Raw genomic sequence first — 22718 nt, 5'->3', positions numbered from 1 at the left:
TCCCAGATAAGATGCTTAGAAAGGTTTTATTTTTTTAAACCAAGCTGGTAAAATTTCGCAGACATTTCTCATGTGCAGTATTGGTTAATTTTTCATGTCACATGAAGTGTTGAGATAGCTGGGAATATTTATCTCAGAGAAGAGTATTAGTAATCATGTGATCATTCCCTCAAGTAATATTCGAATCACTGTCAAGGGAAGCAGGGCTTTTTAAGTTGTTTCGGGCACCAATAAGTGGAACGTATAGGGAGGAAGATTTAGAGTTGCTGAAGAGAACATCTTTCTAACAACCAGAGCTATCAACAGTGACCTGTAAACATTCCATTATTGAAAGTCCTGAGTCTCCATTACTACGAGTACCCAAGCAGAGGCAGGGTAACCTTCTACCAGCAATGTGATGGAGAGCATCTTCATTTGGCTCAAGATTAGACAAGATGATTGGAATAAATGGCATTTAAAGATTCTATAATTATTATCACAGCCACAAGTCATCTAATGGTTGGAATCATTAACAGCTTAAAACAAAGTAGGTGATTCATTTATTCAACAAATACCTAAGCACCTACTATGTGTCAGGAACTTTTCTAGTCACTGGGGACTCACTAAAGAATAAGACTGATAGGGTTCCCCAAGGCCCTTCTGTTTTAGGGTAGGCAGACAGGCATTGACCTAATAAACACATAAGTAAGACAGTTTCATATTAGGATAAATGCCCTGAAGAACACAAAGCAGGGAATATGAGAGAGTGATTGGAGCAGGTACGGGTCAGGAGCTGTGTTTTTTTGTTTTTTGTTTTTTGTTTTTGAGACAGAGTTTCGATCTTGTTGCCCAGGCTGGAGTGCAATGGCACGATCTCAACTCACCGCAACCTCCACCTCCGAGGTTTAAACGATTCTCCTGCCTCAGCCTCCTGAGTATCTGGGATTACAGGCATGTGCCAACACGCCTTGCTAATTTTATATTTTTAGTAGAGATGGGGTTTCTCCATGTTGGTCAGGCTGGTCTCTAACATCCAACCTCAGGTGATCCACCCGGTGCTGAGATTATAGGCTTGAGCCACTGCACCCAGCTGGAGCCGTTTTAAATTAGGCTTGGAGGGAAGTTCTCTCTGAGGAGTTAATGTTTAAGCTGAGATCTTAATGAAAAAGAGCAGTCTACAGTGAGACGACTGGGGAGGAGTGTTTGAAGAAGTGTTTGAAGCATACACAGAAGGCTCGGGCAGGAATAAACTGGGCCTGTTTGAGAAGCAAGCTGATGTGGTTAGGCTTTGTGTCCCCACCCAGATCTCATCTTGAATTATAATTGCCATAATCCCCACTTGTCAAGGGAGAGACCAGGTGGAGGTAATTGAATCACAGGGGCGGTTTTTCCCCATGCTGTTCTTGTGATAGTGAGTTCTCATGAGATCTGATGGTTTTATAAAGTGCTCTTCCCCCTTTACTCATCACTTCTCCTTCCTGCCATCTTGTGAAGAAGGTACCTTGCTTCCCCTTCACCATGATTGTAAATTTTCTGAGGCCTTCCTAGCCATGATGAACTAAGAATCAAGCAAACCTCTTTCCATTATAAATTACCCAGTCTAGGGGAGTTCTTTTTAGCAGTGTAAAAATGGACTAATATGCAAGCTGAAGGCTGGGTCAAAGGCACAGAGGAATGTCCTTGGGATGGAGTGAGGCATAGGTAGGGGCCAGATCTCAGGGTACCTCTCACAGGAGTTTAGCTGTTACTCTGAAACCCTCCAGAGGGTTTTAAGTAGAGAGCTGTGTCTCTGATTTACATCTTTAAAAGATGACCATGGTGCTTTCTGAATTGTAGTGGACAAGCATATAAGCAAAGAGGGAAATAGGAGGAAACTCAAGAGGAGTTGGTTTCATGGGAGCCAAGAGAAGAAAGTGTTTCAAGAAGGAAAGTGGACAGCAGTGTTGAATACAGAAAAATGATTATTGGTTTAGGCAACAGGAAGATTATTAATGACCTTGATGAGAGAGTTTCTATGGGTGGTGGCCTTGCAAGCCCACTTGGAATGAATTTAGGAAAAAATGGGAAGTAAAAGGACATCAGAAGTAGAAGCCATTCTTTCAAAAAATGTTGCTATAAAGGGGCACAGAGGAAGAGGACAGTATCTGGAGGGGAATGTGAACTTGAGGAAGGATCGTTATTCAGGCAGGAGTTAACATAGCAGATTCTCTGTATGCTGACGGCAGAGACAGATGCTGGGTGCTGGACAGGGTGAGTAACTGCAGGAGAGGGATCCTCTAAAGGGCACTGTGAATCATTTTGCATATTTACGTAAATGTAGAATTTCATTATCTTTGGTGTTGATTAGTTTGTTGTAGTTTTCTCATATTAAATGGAACCATGTGAAATCACCAAAATTTATACAATTTTTATCTACAAAAGTAGCAGTTTCATATAATTCTATATAATAGTAACCTAGATAATTTTAAATTTCTTTTATAGGTCTTTTTAATTTATATACATTTTTAAATTGGAAATCTCAAGCTTATCTAAAAGTTGCCATTACAAAACAGAGACCCTTCCCTCCCCACCGCCAATCATTCAAGAGTGAGTTTCAGACCTGATATCCTCTCTCTCCCTGCCACTTTTGTGGGTATTTTTATACATGAGAATATTTTCCTGGGAAAATCACAGAACAATCAGTAAAATCAGGAAATTAACCTCGGTACGTTGCAACTCTCTAATCCTCAGAGCCCATTCAAGTTTTTGCCAGTAGTCCCCAAAATGTTCTTGATTGCAAAAGGATCCAGTCCAGCATCTGATGTTGCATTTAGTTGTCATGTCTCTTTAGCATTTTTTCATTCTGGTACAGTTTTCCACTCTTCCTTGATTTTTATGACCTTGACAGGTTAAAGAATGCAAGCCAATTTTTTATAGAATAGACATTGATTTGGGTTTGTTATGATTCTTTTCAGCTTATGAATCAGGGGATAACAGTGTGGTAGCTAACCTTCAAGTTGGCCCCACCTCTTGATATTCATATCCTCGTGTAATCTCCTCCCACTTTGTACCAGGATTGATCTTTGTGATCCTCATGTAATCTCCTCCCACATTGTATTGGGATTGACCTTTGTGACCACCAGAAGTGATTAGGTTGTGAAAGTTATCTCTTGGATCACTTGCTCTGGGAAGCAAGCCTCCATGTTGTGAACAGCCATATGGATAGGCCCATAAGGAACTGATGTGTCCAGCCAATAGCCAGTGAGAAGTTGGAGCCTGTCAGTCAACCAAGTGACTAAACTTGGAGGAGGATTCTCCAGCCTCAGTTAAGCCTTGAGTTGACAGTAGCTGTAACCAACAGATTAACTGCAACCTCCTGGGACACCTGGAACCAGAACCACTAAACTAAGCCACTCCCAGATCCATGAACTCCAGAAACTGTGGCATAATAAATGTTGGCATATATTGTACATAACAAATACAGACAGGAATATCACAGACGTGATGGTGAGTTCTTTTCATTGCATCCTATCATGGGGCACACAATTTCATTTTGTCTATTTATTTATTTATTTATTTAAAGACAGGTCTTGCTTCTTACCCAGGCTGGAGTGTATGATCACAGAACCTTGACCTGCCAGGCTCAAGCGATCCTCCCACCTCAACCTGCCAAGTAGCTGGGACCACAGGCCTGTGCCACCACACCCAGCTAATTTTTAATTTTTATTTTTTGTAGAGATGGGAGTCTCACTATATTGCTGAGGCTGATCTTGAACTCCTGGGCACAAGTGACCCTCCTGCCTCAGCCTCCCAAAGTGCTGGGATTCCAGGCTTAAGCCACCAGACCTGGCCTAATGATTTTATTTTTATCCTTTGAATAAGTAGTGTCTTCTGAGGTTTTCTACTGTGAAGTTACTTGTTTTTTTCTTTTATTAATAAATATTTTACGAAAGGTGCTTTGAAACTGTAAAAATCCTTCATCACATTTTCATTTTTTTCATTTATTTTTATCAGTATGAGATTCTAACTTCCTATGTATTCAGTGGGATATACTTTGTTACTGACATTATTTGTTATGAAGCTCAAAGTGTCCCAAAAATCATGAGAGTCTCCTCAGCCTGGCTCCTGTGTCCTTTGGATATGTCTTCATCAGCCTTTGAGTACTTCTTTGATTTCTAGCACAAGATGTTCTAGGCTCATCATGTTCTTTGTCTGTCCCAGCCCTGAAATCAGTCATTTCTCTAAGGATCCCTGATTATTTTTAGCGGAAAATGACATTAAAGCCAAGATCTGGGCATTAGGTGTACCTGTTGCCATTGGAGGGTCACTGCCCCCAGGCCCACTCCAAAAACATTCACAAATGTATGTGTACATGTACATATATGTGTAAATGTATATATAAGCATATACATGCACATCTAATTTATATATTATCATATAAATATTTTTATAAATAAAATATAGCTAAATATATATTTAAATCTGTAAGTTCATACTGATTCTTCTAACTGTAGGTTATCTAGGGTTTATTTTAGTCTTCTCCCTGTCCGTGCTAGTAACTGCCTTCTCCAACAGTTAGGAAATTTGACTCTCATTACCCTTGTTATATTTATTGATTCATCCCCCCATATATAACCAGTTGGCCATCACCACTGCATCCACCTCTTCCCCAACATGAACACCCTCCATTCAGACTCTGACTCTGCTCATGGCAACACCCACCCAGAGGGATGCCCTCCTCATCCCCACGGGTCCCAGGCTAGCCCCTCCACATGGACTCCCACACTTGCCTCTCCCTGCTCGGGCTCTGACATACCCACTCTGGCTGCATCTACATGCATGCCCTCCTCTCCCCATCCAGGTTCTCACTCCCCACATTGGATCTGTCTTTTGGAGGGATGACCTTCCTCTGCCTGGCCTCTGACTCCCCACTCCAGGCTGCCCCTGCTTAATGAGAGTACCCTCCTCATGCTACTTGGTACCAGCATCTCCGAGGCTGTCAGGTTGCCTCTCCATGAAGATGTCTACCCATCTGAGGGCTTTAGTACTAGCCTGTCAGTGGAGAAGGGAAGGAGCATGGCTTTATGATCACATAAGGGCTGTCGGCACTGAAGGGGGCATTGTGCTCCCCGACACCTGAATTTTTCATTTTTTCTGTAGTAGTAGGTTCCAGTTTTCCAGTTACACTGGCATATTTGGGGAAACTTCTTGAAATGCAAATTCCAAAACAATCAAGAAACAACAATAAAAACGGGAAGCAACCAGAATGTTCCTAGAGCATGTTTAGATTATGGAGGGTGCACAGTTTTCAATTTGAACTACTGTTTAAATTTTCCACATTTACACTTTAATTTATATTAATTATACTAATAGATTATAGGTCATTATTTTATAATTGCCAGTATTAATAATAATTAGCATTATTATTTTTAAAGGTTTAAAAAATACAGAATCCAAGGCCCCATTGCTAGAGATTTTAATCCAGTACACTTGAGCCAAAGCCTGGAAATCTGTACTTTGTACAGTTCTTCATTTGAATGTAACGATGAGCCAGGCTGGGGAGCTGCTCCACTGGATCCTTCACAGGAATGTCCTCAGCAGCCAGCAGAACATCCACTAGGCAGAGCACCCCGACTTCATCACAGACTAACATTGACGGGGAGCCGCACAAGTGTCCATCTGCAGCCTTAAGACAGTTAGGTTTTGTTTTGGAGGCTCATGATCCTACTGATACCTTCTTCCAAAAGACAGTTTTCTGTGATTCTTAGGAAAACTGTATACATGCAGGTTAAGCATTCCCTCAAAATGGTCAAGGTCATCAAAAACAAGTAAAGCCAGAGAAACTGTCACCTCCGAGAGGAGCCTAAGGAGATGTGATGACCAAATGTAATGAGTCCTGAATGGGATCCTGGGACAGTAAAAGGACATTAGGTAAAAACCAAGTATGGACTCTAGGTAATAATCATGTATCACTATCAGTTCATTAAGTATAGCAAATGTACCGTAATGGAAGAAGGAGTAATAATACAGGATATTGAATCCTGCACAGACCCAGTGCTGTGTGGGATAACCAGTCCTTGTTGCCTGTGGCTCAGAGCCAAGCCCTCTCTCATTAAACAACATGGAATATGTGGAAGCACTCTGTCCTCTGCACAATAATCCTGTAAATCTTAAGTGGTTCTAAAATTAAAAGTTGATTAGAAAAAAGATGGAAGTCACAAGGAACATAATGATGTGACGTGACAAAGTCAATGGTAGCTCTTTATAAATAACCAGAAAAAGATGGGACTATCAGAACAGACGTGGAGAATGTAAGCAGCATGTCATCATCTCCACGTGGGAGATAAGAGACGTGCCATTACTGCATTACTGCAGTCCGTTAGTCTACGTTTCCAAGAGTGACATCAGGAGTGGCCACCGCTGCTTCTGTTCTAGGAAATATGAGGACAGAAGGGACTGATTCCTCCAAAAGGTTGCTATATAAATGTCTGATAGATGACCAGTTGTGCAAAGAAAGTGTCTGGCCCTGCATCCAGGCAGGGAGAAAGGATGACTCTTGGAGGAGCAGTTACATTCTTTGCCCTTTGAGAACAGCTGTTGTGTGCTGGATGTGCCACCTGTCCTTTGTTGGCAGAAAAGCCCTCTCTGAGTAGACCCAGTGCTGTGCAGGAGAATCAGTTCATGTTGCCTGTGGTTAGAGCCACGCCCTCTCGCATTAAACAGTAGCTGATTTGAGTTAGAGCCTACAAACAATGCAGCCATACATTGGTGGATGCTCCCTCAGTGTTTGTGATGATAAACACAGCTGAAACAGAGAAAAACTTTACCTCTTTTTATACTAAGATAGACAATGTGTCCTGCAAATGGCAGGAAAATTGTACTGTTTATAAGTTGCATTCTAAATTGGAAGCATTTTACCTATTTCAGGTCAGAAAATCATCATGCTTTATTTCTCTAAAACCAAAAGTTATTTTTAAAATACAAATAACATTTTTATTTTACCGCTCTCAGAGAGTGTGGGGGAAAAAAAAAGTATAATTCTACCATCCCTGGACCAACACGAAATATTGATGGCAAAGGCTAAATCATAAAAAGTACCACCATTGCCACTCATATCTGTGCCTGTGGCAGACTGTCCTTTCTCTCTCCTTGAGGAGCAAACATACATGTACTCAGCTGCTGGAAGTGTCCACTTTCTGCCAGAACCATCTAGGAACAGGGATCTCCTGGGAGCCTGTGAGCTTGCTCCTGGTTTAAATAAGAGGGCTGGCGCTGGAGTTCTTTACCCATTAGCTTGCTGTGTTGGCCAGGGTTCAGTTGCAGAAAGCATAATCTGCTCTAGGTAAATTAAGCAGAAAGTGATTTATTACAGGATTTTAGGTAGCTTTCAGGATCACTGGAGAGCTGAAGAAATAGACCCTAGACGAAGCTTCCACAAATGACTCCCAAAAGCATATGGCAAACCATCAGAGGAGCTGCTGTGTCTGCCTTCATCAGGAAGCTATCACAGCAGCTACTGGCTCCAAAACCAGCTACCTCAGCTATACAGTAAGCCCCCTTTACCCATGGTTTCTCTTTCTGCAGTTTCAGTTGCCGGAGGTACAGAACAGTAAGACATTTTGAGAGATGGAGACCCTATTCACATAACTTTTATTACAGAATATTGTCATACATGTTTTATTATATTATTAGGTATGCTGTTAATCTCTTACTGTGCCTAATTTATAAATTACCGTATCATAGGTATGCTCGTATAGAAAAACCAGATATATGAGAGTTGGTGCTGTCTGCAGTTTCCGGCATCTATTGGGGGTCTTGGAACCATATCCCCGAAGGATAAGGGGGAACTACTGTATGCAAAAAGCCATCATCACAGTGCTCAACTCAAGAGCACATCACTTACGCCACTAGTCTGCAAAACACATAGCCTGCATCTTGCTGCTTTCCATATGACCCAGTTCCAAATCTTGTACTTGAGTACAAGTCATAGGTAGAACCTACATTGCATTTTGAACTTGAATGGCAAGGCAGCCTGGGATATTAGTTTTTGCTTTTCTGCTGCTGCACACTAGAAGGGGAGTGCAGTGGACGCTGAGGAGTCTCATCTATGTCATGTGTCACAGTCTGCCCTCTAACTTCCTGGTTACCCGTACATACTCTTTTTGCTGTAAGTAGGACTCACTCCCTCCCCTGTAAATTTCTGCATCACATTCAAAGTTCAGGATCTCTGGGTATGTGCAGCTCTCTTTACCAGGTCCAGATATAGCTTCTTAAAACCTAGTGACCTATAAAGACTGTCTCTCTGCTCCCAATATACAGTGGTGGCAAAGGAAAATTAAAACTCTCATTCAGAAAGGAAGAGTATAGGAAACATACAACTGCTTTTTGTCCTTAGTAGTGCTCTCATCCCACTAGGTAACAATGGTAAAGGAAACCTGCTCAGCGGAGTGAGGTCCTTGGGTAGCCATCCAGAGCTCCTTTGTCCATGAAACCCAAGGCCCAAATCAGTTTCAGTTGGGTCACATTTTGCCAGCAAAGTAACTTTTGGTTATTATAGCTTCTGGGATTTTAGATTGCAGATAGGAATTAGGTAATTGTTTTTTTGTTTTGGTTTTGAGACAGAGTCTCACCCTGTTGCCCAGGCTGGAGTGCAATGGCTTGATCTTAGCTCACTGCAACCTCTGTCTCCTGGGTTCATGCAATTCTCCTGCCTCAGCCTCTGAAGTAGCTGGGATTACTGGTGTCCGCCACCACACCTGGCTATTTTTTTTATTTTTAGTAGAGATGGGGTTTCACCATGTTGGCCAGGCTGCTCTCAAACTCCTGACCTCAAATGATCCACCTGCCTCAGCCTCTCGAAGTGCTGGGATTACAGACATGAGCCACCATGCCTGGCCATGTAATTGTTAACAATATTTCACATCTACTGAGCACACAGGCACTATGAGCACACAGGCATAGTGCCTGTGTGCTCAGTAGATGTGAAATTTATAAACATAAATTTATAAATGCATAAATTTATAAACATATAAACTCATTTACTCCACTAAACAACTGTGTGAGGTAAGAATTCTTAGTATCTCCTGCTTCACTGATTTCTACTAAATCTTCCTTAAAAAGCCATTGAGTCCGTACCATGTGCCAAGGAAAAAGAGCAAAAAGTCTGTACAGCCTCAGCTAAAGTTGCTCCTGGTCACGTGAAGGAGACAGATGGTTGCACAGACATAGGTGTAGACAGGGCTGTGGGAACAGAGGAGAGGGGCATGCCCTGTGCATCAGACGAGGCTTCCAGGCAGGTACTGGTCCCACTCTGTCCTCCAGGCAGAGAAGAAAACCAGCCCTGAGTGGGCTGGCAGCTTGTTAATAGTAAGCCTGCTTATTCAATCTAGTGACCGTCAAATGCTTCTGAGACCACAGCTCCCATTAGAATAGATGGTGTGCCATCGCCTATTAGCTGCAATAAAAGTATATCTGATAAGAAGTCAATGAAAACATTGCTCTAACTCTTTTTGTACCTCTACTGCTAGGTAGGCAATACCTGATTAGCCACATGCAGATGAACCACAAGATTAAGAGTGCTACCACCTCACCCGCACCCTCTAGTCTCCCATCATTCAGATAGCTGGTCCATCTGAACATCTGCAGTGTGCACTCTCTCTGAAGGAAATAGATCCTGCGAGAGTAGAAGTGGAAGTTGAGCTGGGAAAGAGCTTCTCAGAGAGCAGCCCCGGGTAAGGAGGGGTGGTATGGCAGTGCCCATCTCCAGAACAAGGAAAACGGAGCCCCGCAGCTGACAGTATAGCAAATGTAGGGCTCAGTTTGGGGGATGGGTGAAAAAAATACACTTTAAAAAATAGAGCCTGGTGGGTTCTTGTAGAAGGCAGCAGCAGTGTCATTTTAAAATCTCTCTGAATCCTCACACAAAAACAACTGGGTAGCAAAACCAGGTACATACAGACAACACTTACCTCAAAAGTACATGATACAGTATCCCCACACACCCCCAAATCTAAAGAGGCTGTGGAGATAAACCACCCACAGTCATAAGACCTGCATGATAGCAGTGTGTGTGCAAGGGGAAGAGGCAGGAGGGAACAGGGGGGCATCTGACAGGCCTGAGAATAGGAGAACCCCAAAAGAGCTCACAGATGGTCGCCAGAAATCACTGCAGCTGAAACAAGAGGTTCACCCAATTCAATACCAGGGGAATGCAAGGGGTTTAGGGTGAGTTTTGAAAGGACTGAGGCCATCTGGCCCACTCTTGAACTCAAACGGCCAAAGTCCCCTTCCTGCACACAGCAGGAAAAATTGCTGATAGTGGCATTAAAATTGAGCAGGACAGTGGAGATGAAGGAAGGAGAAAGTCCAGGCAACACTGAGGAAGGGGAGCAGAGAGGAAATGTCAGAGAGCAAGCTGCGGCAATTTTCAACACTTCACTGAAACAACCAAAGAGAGTTCTGTGAAGTTAGGTACATCTTCCCTGAACAACATCTTAAGCCTCTGAAAAACTAATTTTGCCACAGTAAGCAACAGAAAAGAATCAAGGGCCAATCCCATTATAGAATTATAAGGAACAGAGCAAAATAACATTCCTACGGACAGTGAAACAATGCCAGAAAGACAAGTCAATAAAAGGTTAAAACAGAAGCATACTATTTCAAAATGAGCTAAAATACAAAACTTTAGAAGAAATGAAGAAAGACATTAAAAAGGATTTAAGGCGAGATGTCAAGTGATAATTTGTCAAGCCCCAGTGAATTACTGGATCTAGGCATTGGCCTCAATGGCTGTTAACATAAAAAAGATAAGCAACCAGACTCTGTGGCCCTCCTGATGAAGCAATACACCACCACCCATAGTGTTGCCAAAGCAATCGAAACAGCGTCTCACCAGCCTCTGGACCCAACTGCTGGCCCGCAGCACATATAAAAGGCAAAGGAGTATTTTGAACTGCACCTTGACTATGCAAGCAGCTAAATCCAAACCGAGGGAAACTCTACAACCCAAATTCTTCAACAGATAAATTGTAAGAAATAGATAGGTGAGAGGCCGGGTCCGGTGGCTCAAGTCTGTAATCCCTGCACTTTGAGACAGCAAGGCAGGAGGATTGCTTGAGCCTGGGAGTTTGAGGTTGCAGGGAGCCATGATCTCTCCATTGCACTCCAGCCTAAGAGATACAGCAAGGCCCTGTCTCTTAAAAAAGAAAGAAAAATTTGGAAAGATGAGAGCATCTGTAGATTAAAAGGCATATCACACATTTTAAATGAGCAAGACTATAGAATCTAGGGAGGCACATTTAAACGACAATGGCTTTTTTAAAAAGTGCAAAGAAGTGACTACTGTAGAAGTCAGGGTAGGGATTGTGATTGATTGTGTTGGGCCACGTGGAAGGGGCTTTTGGGTTGGTTGTCAGAATTTCTGTTTCTTGACCTGGGTGGTGGTCACTTTATAATAATTATGTGTTTGTTTTGTGTGATTTTCTATATGTTTTATTTTGCAATAGAAAGGTGAAAAGCACTGATCAATCTGAAACAGTAGTTTTTTTATGATAAATATTGGGTAAATATTGTTAGTTTTTATATTTAATTTTTATATTCGTATGGCATTTTAACTGAAAACTTTACCAACCCTGTAGTAGCCTCTAAGGCTCTATTGTGTATTTCATTGATCTTTTCTATATAACAGTATAAAATAAAAACAGTCACATTTTAAGGACAAGATGTTCCAGCTCTACCTAAGAAATAATAGGTGTAACACTATGTTACCTAGATTTATTGGCTTTAAACCCCATATGCTCATTAACTATATTTTTGTTCCAGTGTCTGCACGATAGAATGACCATTATAAAAGTTCACATGGATCCACTTAAAGGAGATTACTTTGTGGGGATGGTTGAAATATATATATTTGTGTGTGTGTGTATATATATATATATAAAGCATATATATATATAAAGCATATATATATGAATATAAAGCATAACTATATATATAGTATATGTATATATGTGTATGTGTGTGTGTATATATATATACCATATCTCATATCTACATACATGCATACACACTATTTTTTTATCTAGTGAATCTGATGATAAATGAACCTACAAAAGATAGAGTTTAGTAGCCTTAGACTTAACAAATGCATAAATTTATTTAATATCTATTATCATTGTATACTCTGATCTATAAATAATTTTTTATGCTGTTGATATTGCCTAGGCTCGGGAATAAAATAGTCAACCTTTGCCAGACTGCAGTGTCTTTCTTGTTGGTCTGTCATTGACATGGCACCCTGACAGGTTGAAAACAGATCAGTGTTCGAGAAACACGTACAGTAAGAGTTTTGATGTCCCTATGCTCTCTATTACCAAATGTCATTAACTCCCTTCCTCTCAAAGTCTTTAAAGACCCAGGCTACTCTAAAGAGCTGAGATTCCTTATTGCTGATCCTTTGAAGGGCCTCATGTGCAGACAGGGCAGCTTGCTCCCCTGCTCACCTCTAGTTCTGTGTTATTTTAATGCAATTTAATGTAGTCTCTAGTCATCTCAGGATGTGTCATTAGATAAAGGCAAAGTAAGTACAGTAAACTATCTTGACTGTTTGCTGGGAGCATTAAAAAGGCCCACATTTGGCTGGGGGCGATGGCTCACGCCTGTAATCCCAGCACTTTGGGAGGCTGGGGCAGGCAGATCACTTGAGGTCAAGAGTTCAAGACCAGCCTGACCAACATGGCGAAACCCCATCTCTACTAAAAATACAAAATTAGCCAGGCATGAGGGTGCATACCTATAATCCCAGCTATTTGGGAGGCTGAGGCAGGAGACTCACTTGAACCCAGGAGGTAGAGGTTGTGGTGAGCCAAGATCACGCCATTGCATTCCAGCCTGGGCAACAAGAGTGAAACTCTGTTTCAGAAGAGAAAAGAAAAAAAAAGCCCATATTTAATTGTAGCACATCCTATGAAGATAGAGCCCTTTTGGGGGGTTTTACTGTACAACTTCCATCTTTCTTTGTATGTCGCCGCACTTCCTAGTGTCCAGTGAAATGTTGGTATTTCAAGTACAGACCCAGCTGGGTCTGAGGTCCAGTTCTGTGTCTGACTGCAGGGAATCTCCACAGGGGTCCCAGTGGAGCAAACAACTTGGCATCCAGTGTGCCTTTTTGATTCCTCTGATAAGATGCACCTGAGCAAGGCTGAGGTCTCAGCTCAGCAGAATAGATTCTCCAGATTTTCTTTCCCTGTGTTATCCTGGGTGCCCTGTTATGACCAACCACCCCCATTCTCACAGGGCCAACTCTGAGCCAAGTAGTGGAGTGTATTGTCATTGTGTCCCCCAGCCCCTCACAATGCCTTGTTAGCTTACCATCTTCCCCTTTTCTTGACCTTCCTGGGCATGCACGTGTGCATGCACCCACCATGCACACACACACTCTGTGTCACACCTGACTTGTTGGTTGACTCATCCCTTGAAGGCTAACCTCCTGCTAAGGATGTCAGACATGGAGCTGCATTTTTGACAAGGCCTTTCTGGAGACAGTGCCTTCCCTAAGGGGTGGATGGAAATTTTAACCCTATGGCAGCCTGGGTATTTTTGAATAGAGAGAGAGGGATGTTTTTGAAGAGAGAGATTATTGGGTCTTTTTCAAATCACCCCAGAAAGGAAGGAAGCTGCCTATTAAAGACCCACAAGCCATCATCCAAAAGCCGGAGGCCGAATGAGTTGCAGAATTCAGAATTGGCAGTTAGCATAGCAGAATGGTACATACACCTTGTAATAACATCCCTAGTGTGATTGGAGGCCATGTCCAATAATTAGACACATTAATATTCACAAGAAGTGGGGGTGATTATTGTCAGCTCATTAGGATGTGCCACAAAATGAGTTTCAGTTGGGTTACATTTTGCCAGCAAAGTAACTTTTGGTTGTTTCAGCATTTAGGATTTCAGAATTGCAGATAAGGAATTCTGTACCTGTAATTGTTAGCAATAGTTCACATTTACTGAGCACCCAGGCAGTATGCTAAGTGAACACTTTATATATATAAGTATGCATATAAACTTGTTTACTTCTCTTAACAACTGTGTGAGGTAGGAATGCTTATCCCTTGCTTCACTGATTTCTACTAAATCTTCCCTTAAGAACCAGTGAGTCCTTATCATGTCCCAAGGAAAAAGAGCAAAAAGTCTGTACAGCCTTAACTAAAGTTGCTCCCAGGTCATGTGAGGGAGACAGATGCACAGACATGGGTGTGCACAGGGCTGTGGGAACAGAGGAGAGGGGCATGCCCTGCCTGTGCATCAGACGAGGCTTCCAGGCAGGTACTGGTCCAGCTCTGTGCTCCAGGCAGAGAAGAAAACCAGCCCCACAAGGACTGGGGAGGTCATTCCAGCAGCTTGTCAAAAGTAAGCATGCTTATTCAATGCCAGTGACTCTCAAGTGCTTCTGAGACCACTCCCTGTGGTCCTTCCTTATGCTTTCTTTAATGCAGCCCTCTCTTTATTCATCTTTTATAGAACACCCATCTCGGCTTTCTCGCAAGACAACATCTATGAAGTTCAGCCCCCAAGAGTAGATAGAAAATCTACAGATATCTTCCTAGCCCACATCCAGGCCAGCCAAGGTATCATGCAACCCCTCGGAAAAGAGGATGCCTCGATGTACCGAGAATACATCAGGAACCGCTACCTGTGAAAAGAGCACAGGTCCACTTGGTGGCTGCATTTTATTAGGTTAGAATCTGTCTTGTCTCATCTTCAAAAGGTACCTTATCCAAAGTCCTTTGCGTTTGAAGCCTTTCTCTTTTTCTGTCATTTGCAAATTCCAAATGATAGCTAATAAAGTAATGATTAGATAATTTGCTGTTATTGCCTTTGCTTTATTTTAGAAATATTTTGTTTACAACTGTGGTCAATGTACTATCACACCATCACATTAAGAAACCCACAGGGAGGGGAAGATCCAAGATGGCTGAATAGGAACAGCTCCGGAGTGTAGTTCCCAGCAAGAACAACGCAAAGGGTGAGTGCCCACCGCATTTCCAAACAAATTTTCACTGCCCACAGACCAGGAGATTCCCAGGCCAAAAAGCGCCACAAGTTTTCAGCACGGTGGTTTCAGCCGGTGCTGGGTTGGCACACAGAAACTCACACAAATCTGGGTGGCTGTTTCAACTGGCTCCTGAAACACCTGGGAGACAGAGCTGTCCATTCAACTGAATGGGAGGGGGCAGAGACAGGGAGCCAGGTGATCTGGCTAGGCGGGTACCACCCCCACAAAACAAGCAATCTGAAACCCTCTGGACTGAGAGTTTCACAGCAAGCGCAGCTGGACCCAGGATGGTCCAGCTCAGTGAGGGGAAGGGCGACCACTACTACTGAGGCAGTCCGCCACTACCGAGGCAGTTCACACAGCAGCTGGGCAGAGCCCACAGCAGCTCAGGAATGCCTCTGCTGGCAGACTGTGACTAGACTACTCCATGAGGGCATCTATGAAAAAAGGCAGCAGCATGACAGAAACTTATAAATAAAGCCGACCTTCCTAGCACAGAGCACCTGGGAAAAGAGGAGGTTATGAGTTCAACTGCAGCAAACTTAAAAGTACCTTCCCAGCAGCTCTGCACAGAAGAACAGAGCTCCCAGCACAGCACTTGAGCTCTTATAAAGGACAGACTGTCTCCTCAAGCAGCTCCCTAACCCTCGTATACCCAAAGAGACACCTCATAAAGGAGAGCTCAGGCCGACATCTGGCAGGTACCCTTCTGGGATGAAGCTAACAGAAGAAACAAGCAGCAACCCTTACTGTTCTGCAGCTGCTGCAGGTGATCCCCAGGCAAGCAGGGTCTGGAGTGGACCTCCAGCAGTCCTGTAGCAGAGGGGCCTGACTGTTAGAAGGAAAACTAAGAAACAGAAATAACTTGATCATCAACAAAAAGGACATCCATTCAGAGACCCCATCCAAAAGTCACCGACTACAAAGCCCACAGGTAGATAAAGCCACAAAGATGGAAAGAAACCAGTGCAAAAAAGATGAAAACACCAAAAACCAGAACACTTCTCCTCCTCCAAAGGATCACAACTCCTCACTAGTTAGGGATCAAAGATGGATGGAGAATGAATCTGATGAATTGACAGAAACAGGCTTCAGAAGGTGGGTAATAACAAACTTCTCAGAGCTAAAAGAACATGTGCTAACCCAATGCAAAGAAACTAACAACCTAGAAAAAAGGTTAGATGAGATGCTACCTAGAATAAACAGCTTAGAGAAGAATATAAATGACTTGATAGAGCTGAAAAACACAGTATGAAAACTTTGCGAAGGATACACAACTTTCCAATAGCCGAATCGACCAAGCAGAAGAAAGGATATCAGAGATTGAAGATCAACTCAATGAAATAAAAAGAGAAGGAAAGGATAGAGAATAAAGAGTGAAAGAAATGAACGAAGCCTCCAAGAAATATGGGATTATGTGAAAAGACCTAATCTACATTTGGTAGGTGTACCTGAATGTGACGGAGAGAATGAATCCAAGCTGGAAAACACTTTTCAGGATATTATCCAGGAGAACTTCCCCAACCTAGCAAGCCAGGCCAAGATTCAAGTCCAGGAAATACAGAGAACACCACAAAGATATTCCTCAGGAATAGCAACCCAAGGCACATAATTGTCAGATTCACCAGCATTGAAATGAAGGAAAAATTGTTAAGGGCAGCCAGAGAGAAAGGTCAGATTACCCACAAAGGGATTCCCATCAGACTCACAGCGGGTCTCTCCACAGAAACCCTACAAGCCAGAAGAGAGTGGGGGCCAATATTCAACATCCTTAAAGAAAAGAACTTTCAATCTAGAATTTCATATCCAGCCAAACTAAGCTTCATAAGTGAAGGAGAAATAAAATCCTTTAGGAATAAGCAGTTGCTGAGAGATTCTGTCACCACCAGGCCTGCCCTACAAAAGCTCCTGAAAGAAGCACTAAACAAAGAAACAACCAGTACCAGCCACGGGCAAAACATTCAGCTAGCATCAAAATGGCAGGATCAAATCCACACATAACAATATTAACCTTAAATGTAAATGGGCTAAATGCCTCAGTCAAAAGACACAGACTGGCAAATTGGATAAAAATTCAAGACCCATTGGTGTGCTGTATTCAGGAAACCCATCTCACATACACAGACACAATAGCTTCAAAATAAAGAGGTGGAAGAAGACTTATCAAGCAAATGGAGAGCAAAAAAAAAAAGCAGGAGTTGCAGTCCTAGTCTCTGATAAAATGGACTTTAAACCAACAAAGATCAAAAGAGACAAAGAAGGTCATTACATAATGATAAAAGGATCAATCCATTAAGAAGAACTAACAATCCTAAATATATATGCACCCAATACAGGAGCACCCAGGTACATAAAGCAAGTTCTTAACGACCTACAAAGAGACTTAGACTCCCACACAATAATAGTGGGAGACTTTAACACTCCACTGTCAATATTAGACACATCAATGAGACAGAAAATTAACAAAGATATCCAGGACTTGAACTCAGATCTGGACCAAGCGGACCTGAAAGACATATACAGAAATCTCCACCCCAAATCCACAGAATATACATTCTTCTCAGCGCCCCATTGCACCTACTCTAAAATTGACCACATAATTGGAAGTAAATCACTCCTCAGCAAATGCAAAAGAATGGAAATCATAACAAACAGTCTCTCAGACCACAAGGCAATCAAATCAGAACTCAGAATTAAGAAACTAAGTCAGAACTGCACAGCCTTGTGGAAACAAAACTGGCTCCTGAATGTCGACTGGATAAACAATGAAATGAAGGCAGAAATAAAGATGTTCTTTGAAACCAGTGAGAACAAAGGCACAACATACAAGAATTTCTGGGACACATTTAAAGCACTGTCTAGAGGGAATTTTATAGCAATAAATGCCCACATGAGAAGCGAGGAAAGATCTAAAATTGACACCCTTTCATCAAAATTGAAAGAGCTAGAGGAGCAAGATAAAAAAATCAAAAGCTAGCAGAAGACAAGAAATAACTGAGATCAGAGCAGAACTGATGGAGATAGAGACAAAAAACCCTTCAAAAACTCAATAAATCTGGGAGCTGGTTTTTTGAAAAGATCAACAAAATAGAATGCTAGCCAGATCAATAAAAAAGAAAAGGGAGAAGAAGCAAATAGAGGCAATAAAAAAGATAAAGGGATATCACCACTGATTTCACAGAAATACAAACTACAATCAGAGATTACTACAAACAACTCTATGTACATAAACCAGTAAACCTGGAAGAAATGGATAAATTCCTAGACACTTGCACCTTCCCAAGGCTAAACCAGGAAGAAGTTGAAACCTTGAATAGACCAGTAACAAGGGCTGAAGTTGAGGCAGCAAATAGCCTGCCAATCAAAAAAAGTCCAGTCAAGAGAGAATTCACAGCTGAATTCTACCAGATGTACAAAGAGGAGCTGGTACCATTCCTTCTGAAACTATTCCAAACAATACAAAAAGAGGGAATCCTTCCCAGATCATTTTATCAGACCAACATCATCCTGATACCAAAACCTGGCAGAGATTCAACAAAAAAAGAAAACTTCAGGCCAATATCTATGATGAACATAGATGCAGAAATTTTCAATAAAATACTGGTAAACCAATTGCAACAACACATCAAAAAGCTTATCCATCACTATCAAGTAGGCTTCATTCCAGGGATGGAAGGCTGGTTCAACATATGCAAGTCTATAAATGTAATCCACCACATAAACAGAACCAAAGACAAAAACCACATGATTATCTCAATAGATGCAGAGAAGGCCTTCGACAAAATTCAACAGCCCCTTATGCTAAAAACTCTCAATAAACTAGGTATCAAAAGAACATATCTCAAAATAACAAAAGCTATTTACACCAAACCTACAGCCAATATCATACTGAATGGGCAAAAACTGGAAGCATTCCCTTTGAAATCCAGCACTAGGCAAGGATGCCCTCTCTCACCACTCCTATTCAATATAGTATTAGAAGTTCTAGACAGAGCAGTTAGGTGAGAAAAATAAATAAATAAATAAATAAATAAAGCGTATTCAGTTAGGAAAAGAGGAAGTCAAATTGTCTTTATTTGCAGATGAAATGATTGTATATTTAGAAGACCCTTTCATCTCAGCCCAAAATCTCCTTAAACTGATAAGCAACTTCAGCAAAGTCTCAGGATATAAAATCAATGTGCAGAAATCACAAGCATTTCTATACACCAATAACAGACTGACAGAGAGCCAAATCATGAGCAAATTCCCATTCACAATTGCTACAAAGAGAATAAAATACCTAGGAATACAACTAACAAAGGATATAAAGGACCTCTTCAAGGAGAACTACAAACAACTGTTCAAGAAAATAAGAGAGGACACAAACAGATGGAAAAACATTCCATGTTCATGGTTAGGAAGAATCAATATCGTGAAAATGGCCATACTGCCCAAAGTAATTTATAGATTCAATGCTATCCCCATCAAGCTACTAATGACCTTTTTCACAGGACTTGATAAAACCACCTTAAACTTCATCTGGAACCAAAAGAAAGCCTGCATATCCAAGACAATCGTAAGCAAAAAGACCAAAGCCAGAGGCATGATGCTACCTGATTTCAAACTATATTACAAGGCTACAGTAATCAAAACAGCATGGTACTGGTACCAAAATGGAGATATAAACCAATGGAACAGAACAGAGGCCCTGGAGGCAATGCCACACCATCTACCACCAACTGATCTTTGACAACCCTGACAAAAACAAGCAATGGGGAAAGGATTCCCTGTTTAATAAATGGTGTTGGGAAAACTGGCTAGTAGTGTGCAGAAAGCAGAAACTGGACCCCTTTCTGACACCTTACACTAAAATTAACTCCAGATGGATTAAAGACTTAAACATAAGACCTAACACCATAAAAACCCTAGAAGGAAACCTAGGCAAAGCCATTCAGGATATAGGCATAGGCAAGGACTTCATGACCAAAATACCAAGAGCATTGGCAACAAAAGCCAAAATAGACAAATGGGACCTAATTAAACTCCAGAGCTTCTGTACAGCAAAAGAAACAATCAGAGTGAACCGGCAACCAACAGAATGGGAAAAAATTTTTGCAATCTACCCATCTGACAAAGGGCTAATATCCAGATTGTACAAAGAACTAAAACAGATTTACAAGAAAAAAACAAACAAACCCATCCAAAACTGGTTGAAGGATATCAACACTTTTCAAAAGAAGACATATATGAGGACAACAAACATGAAAAAATGTTCATCATCACTGATAATTAGACAAATGCAAATCAAAACCACATTGAGATACCACCTCACGCCAGTTAGAATGGTGATCATTTAAAAATCTGGAGACAACAGATGCTGGAGAGGATGTGGAGAAATAGGAACACTTTTACACTGTTGGTGGGAGTGTAAACTAGTTCAACCATTGTGGAAGACAGTGTGGCGCTTCCTCAAGGACCTAGAAATAGAAATTCCATTTAACCCAGCAATCCCATTACTGGGTATATACCCAAAGGATTATAAATCATTCTATTATAAAGACACATGCACATGTATGTTCATTGCGACACTGTTAACAGTAGCAAAGACTTGGAACCAACCCAAATGCCCATCGACGATAGACTGGACAAGGAAAATGTGGCACATATACACTGTGGAATACTATGCAGCCATGAAAAATGAGTTTGTGTCCTTTGTAGGGACATGGATGAATCTGGGAACCATAATTCTCAGCAAAGTGACACAAGAACAGAAAATCAAACACCGCATGTTCTCACTTATAGGCGGGTATTGAACAATGAGAATACATGGACACAGGAAGGGGAGCATCACACACTGGGGTCCATGAGAGGTGGCCAAGGAAGGGTCAGCAGGGGGGTGGGGAGGTCGTGGAGGGATAACATGGGGAGAAATGCCAGTTATAGGTGATGGGAGGATGGAGTCAGCAAACCACATTGCCATGTGTGTACCTATGCAACAGTCCTGCATGATCTGCACATGTACCCCACAAACTAAAGTACAATGGAAAAAAAAAAAACCTCACAGTTATCTGCTGTGTTCCAGGCACCATGGCTAAGTCTAGGAACATCCCAGCAAGCAAAACGGGCCAAAAAATTACTCTCTTTGAGGAATGAAGGCAAAGTATTTTTCTTTATCCGTGAAAAAAAAGTATTGTTTTCTTATAGTTAACTTTTTAACATTTATTCTGGTAGTTTCTATGTTAACTTTGTAATTTGTTCAGAAATTTCATTATTCTAAAAGCCCTTGTTTATGGGAAATAAATGCTGAAATATTTATAAATTAAAAGGACAAAATGTCAAAGAAGTGCTCTCCAGTGGTTCAGCATAAAAGAATGAATGATAAATCAAATGGAGCAAAATATTAGTAATTTGTAAATCTAGGTGAAGAGTAAACAGGAGTTCTTTGAGCTACTCGTGCTGCTTTTCTCTAAGTATGAAATTATACCAAAATAAATTGTTAAAATTGTTATTCTAAATGACATCCTGTGGTGTGCAGCTGCTTTGCATACTTTGACATTTGGTGTTCAGTCAGGTGTTGACTGAAAACCGCACGTGTTTTGTCCTCTGTATAGTCAAACATGAATGTGGACAACTTTCTGCATTTCCTAACAGTTTCCCACTAATGATTTGATCTCATTATGTCTATGCTTTTGTTACAAACTGTCCCATTATCCCTCCCCATAAACAACATAGAGAAGAAAGCCAAACCTTCTAATGGGAGAAGGAAAACTGGTTAGCCAAAATGACCTGTGAGCTATCACCAGCCGTGATGTGATGGGAGTCTATGGAAGGTTTTCCATTGCAAAGAAAGGTTAAGTCCCCATTTGACAGATGTTTTTGATTGATGCCATCATGATGTAAAGATTAGAGAATGACAAAATAATAGGTAAGAGGAATTTTGTGTTGGCGCAGGTTAAATATCTAACACAATAGCTTGATGTTGTATGTGGGAGTGGGATCTCACATGAATCTTCCCAAGTCGAAGAATAATCCCAGATTGCTGCAGAGGTGCCAATTATAGCTCAGACACCGATCTTCATTTTTAAAATTTATTTTTAACATGGCTTCTAGAGGTCCACCTACTTATGATAAGAATGAACTTAAAGTTCTTTGAGAAGATCTGAAATCCAGGTCTTCTTTCGTAACCTCCCTGAGGTTAACTTTCCTTAGCTGTAAAATGAGGATAATAATCCCTACTCTGTTGGCTTTTTGTGACACTGAGAGACTCTGCATCTGCATGTAAAACATACAGCCATGGTTCCTGGCACATAAATGATGCTGTCAATAGTAGCTGCTGTTGATGATGGCAGTGGATGGTGGTGGTGACAGTGATGGTGTCCTCACCACCAACACCCTGATGTTTTCAATTCAGCTTATGTCCTTTTCAGAGTTAACACAATTTTGATGTAACAAGATGGTATCTGAGCTATTAATTTTGGCATTCAGGTTACTTCAACTTTGGATGTACAAGGAAAGCTTTACAAATTGATAACAAACCAGACATAACATTTGACCTCTAGAAAAAGGTTAATAACCTCTAGGAACATTTAAACAAAGCAAATGTGTATCTTAAAGCACTAAAAAACTAATATGTCATGGTGAAGCAGGATCGGCGGCAAGAAACAGACCTCTTGGACACTGGACTAGGAAGGAAGAGGAGTTTTATTATGGCCGGGAGCAAGGCA

The 22718-nt window shown here is 41.5% G+C and overlaps 1 protein-coding gene across 2 annotated transcripts in view; it reads left to right on the top strand.

Moving 5' to 3' along the window:
• FIG4 (FIG4 phosphoinositide 5-phosphatase) overlaps positions 1–20098 on the top strand; it is a 129148-nt gene extending 109050 nt beyond the window's left edge. Inside the window, exons 23-24 of one of the 2 annotated variants that reach the window (XM_064360785.1) lie at positions 14478–14693; positions 14849–20098. In XM_064360785.1, coding sequence (XP_064216855.1) covers positions 14478–14655 — 178 coding nt within the window. In that variant the 3' untranslated portion in view covers positions 14656–14693; positions 14849–20098. Of the gene's footprint in view, positions 1–14477; positions 14819–14848 lie in introns of those variants that run through there. The other variant, XM_012438435.3, reaches the window with a different exon arrangement.
• Positions 20099–22718: the final 2620 nt, after the last annotated feature.

The sequence above is a fragment of the Aotus nancymaae genome, unplaced genomic scaffold, assembly GCF_030222135.1.
Source record: "Aotus nancymaae isolate 86718 unplaced genomic scaffold, 86718_ANA_hifiasm-v0.15.2.pri h1tg000040l, whole genome shotgun sequence".
NCBI classification, from domain to species: Eukaryota; Metazoa; Chordata; class Mammalia; order Primates; family Aotidae; genus Aotus; species Aotus nancymaae.
This window is presented reverse-complemented; position numbering and strand designations above follow the sequence as displayed.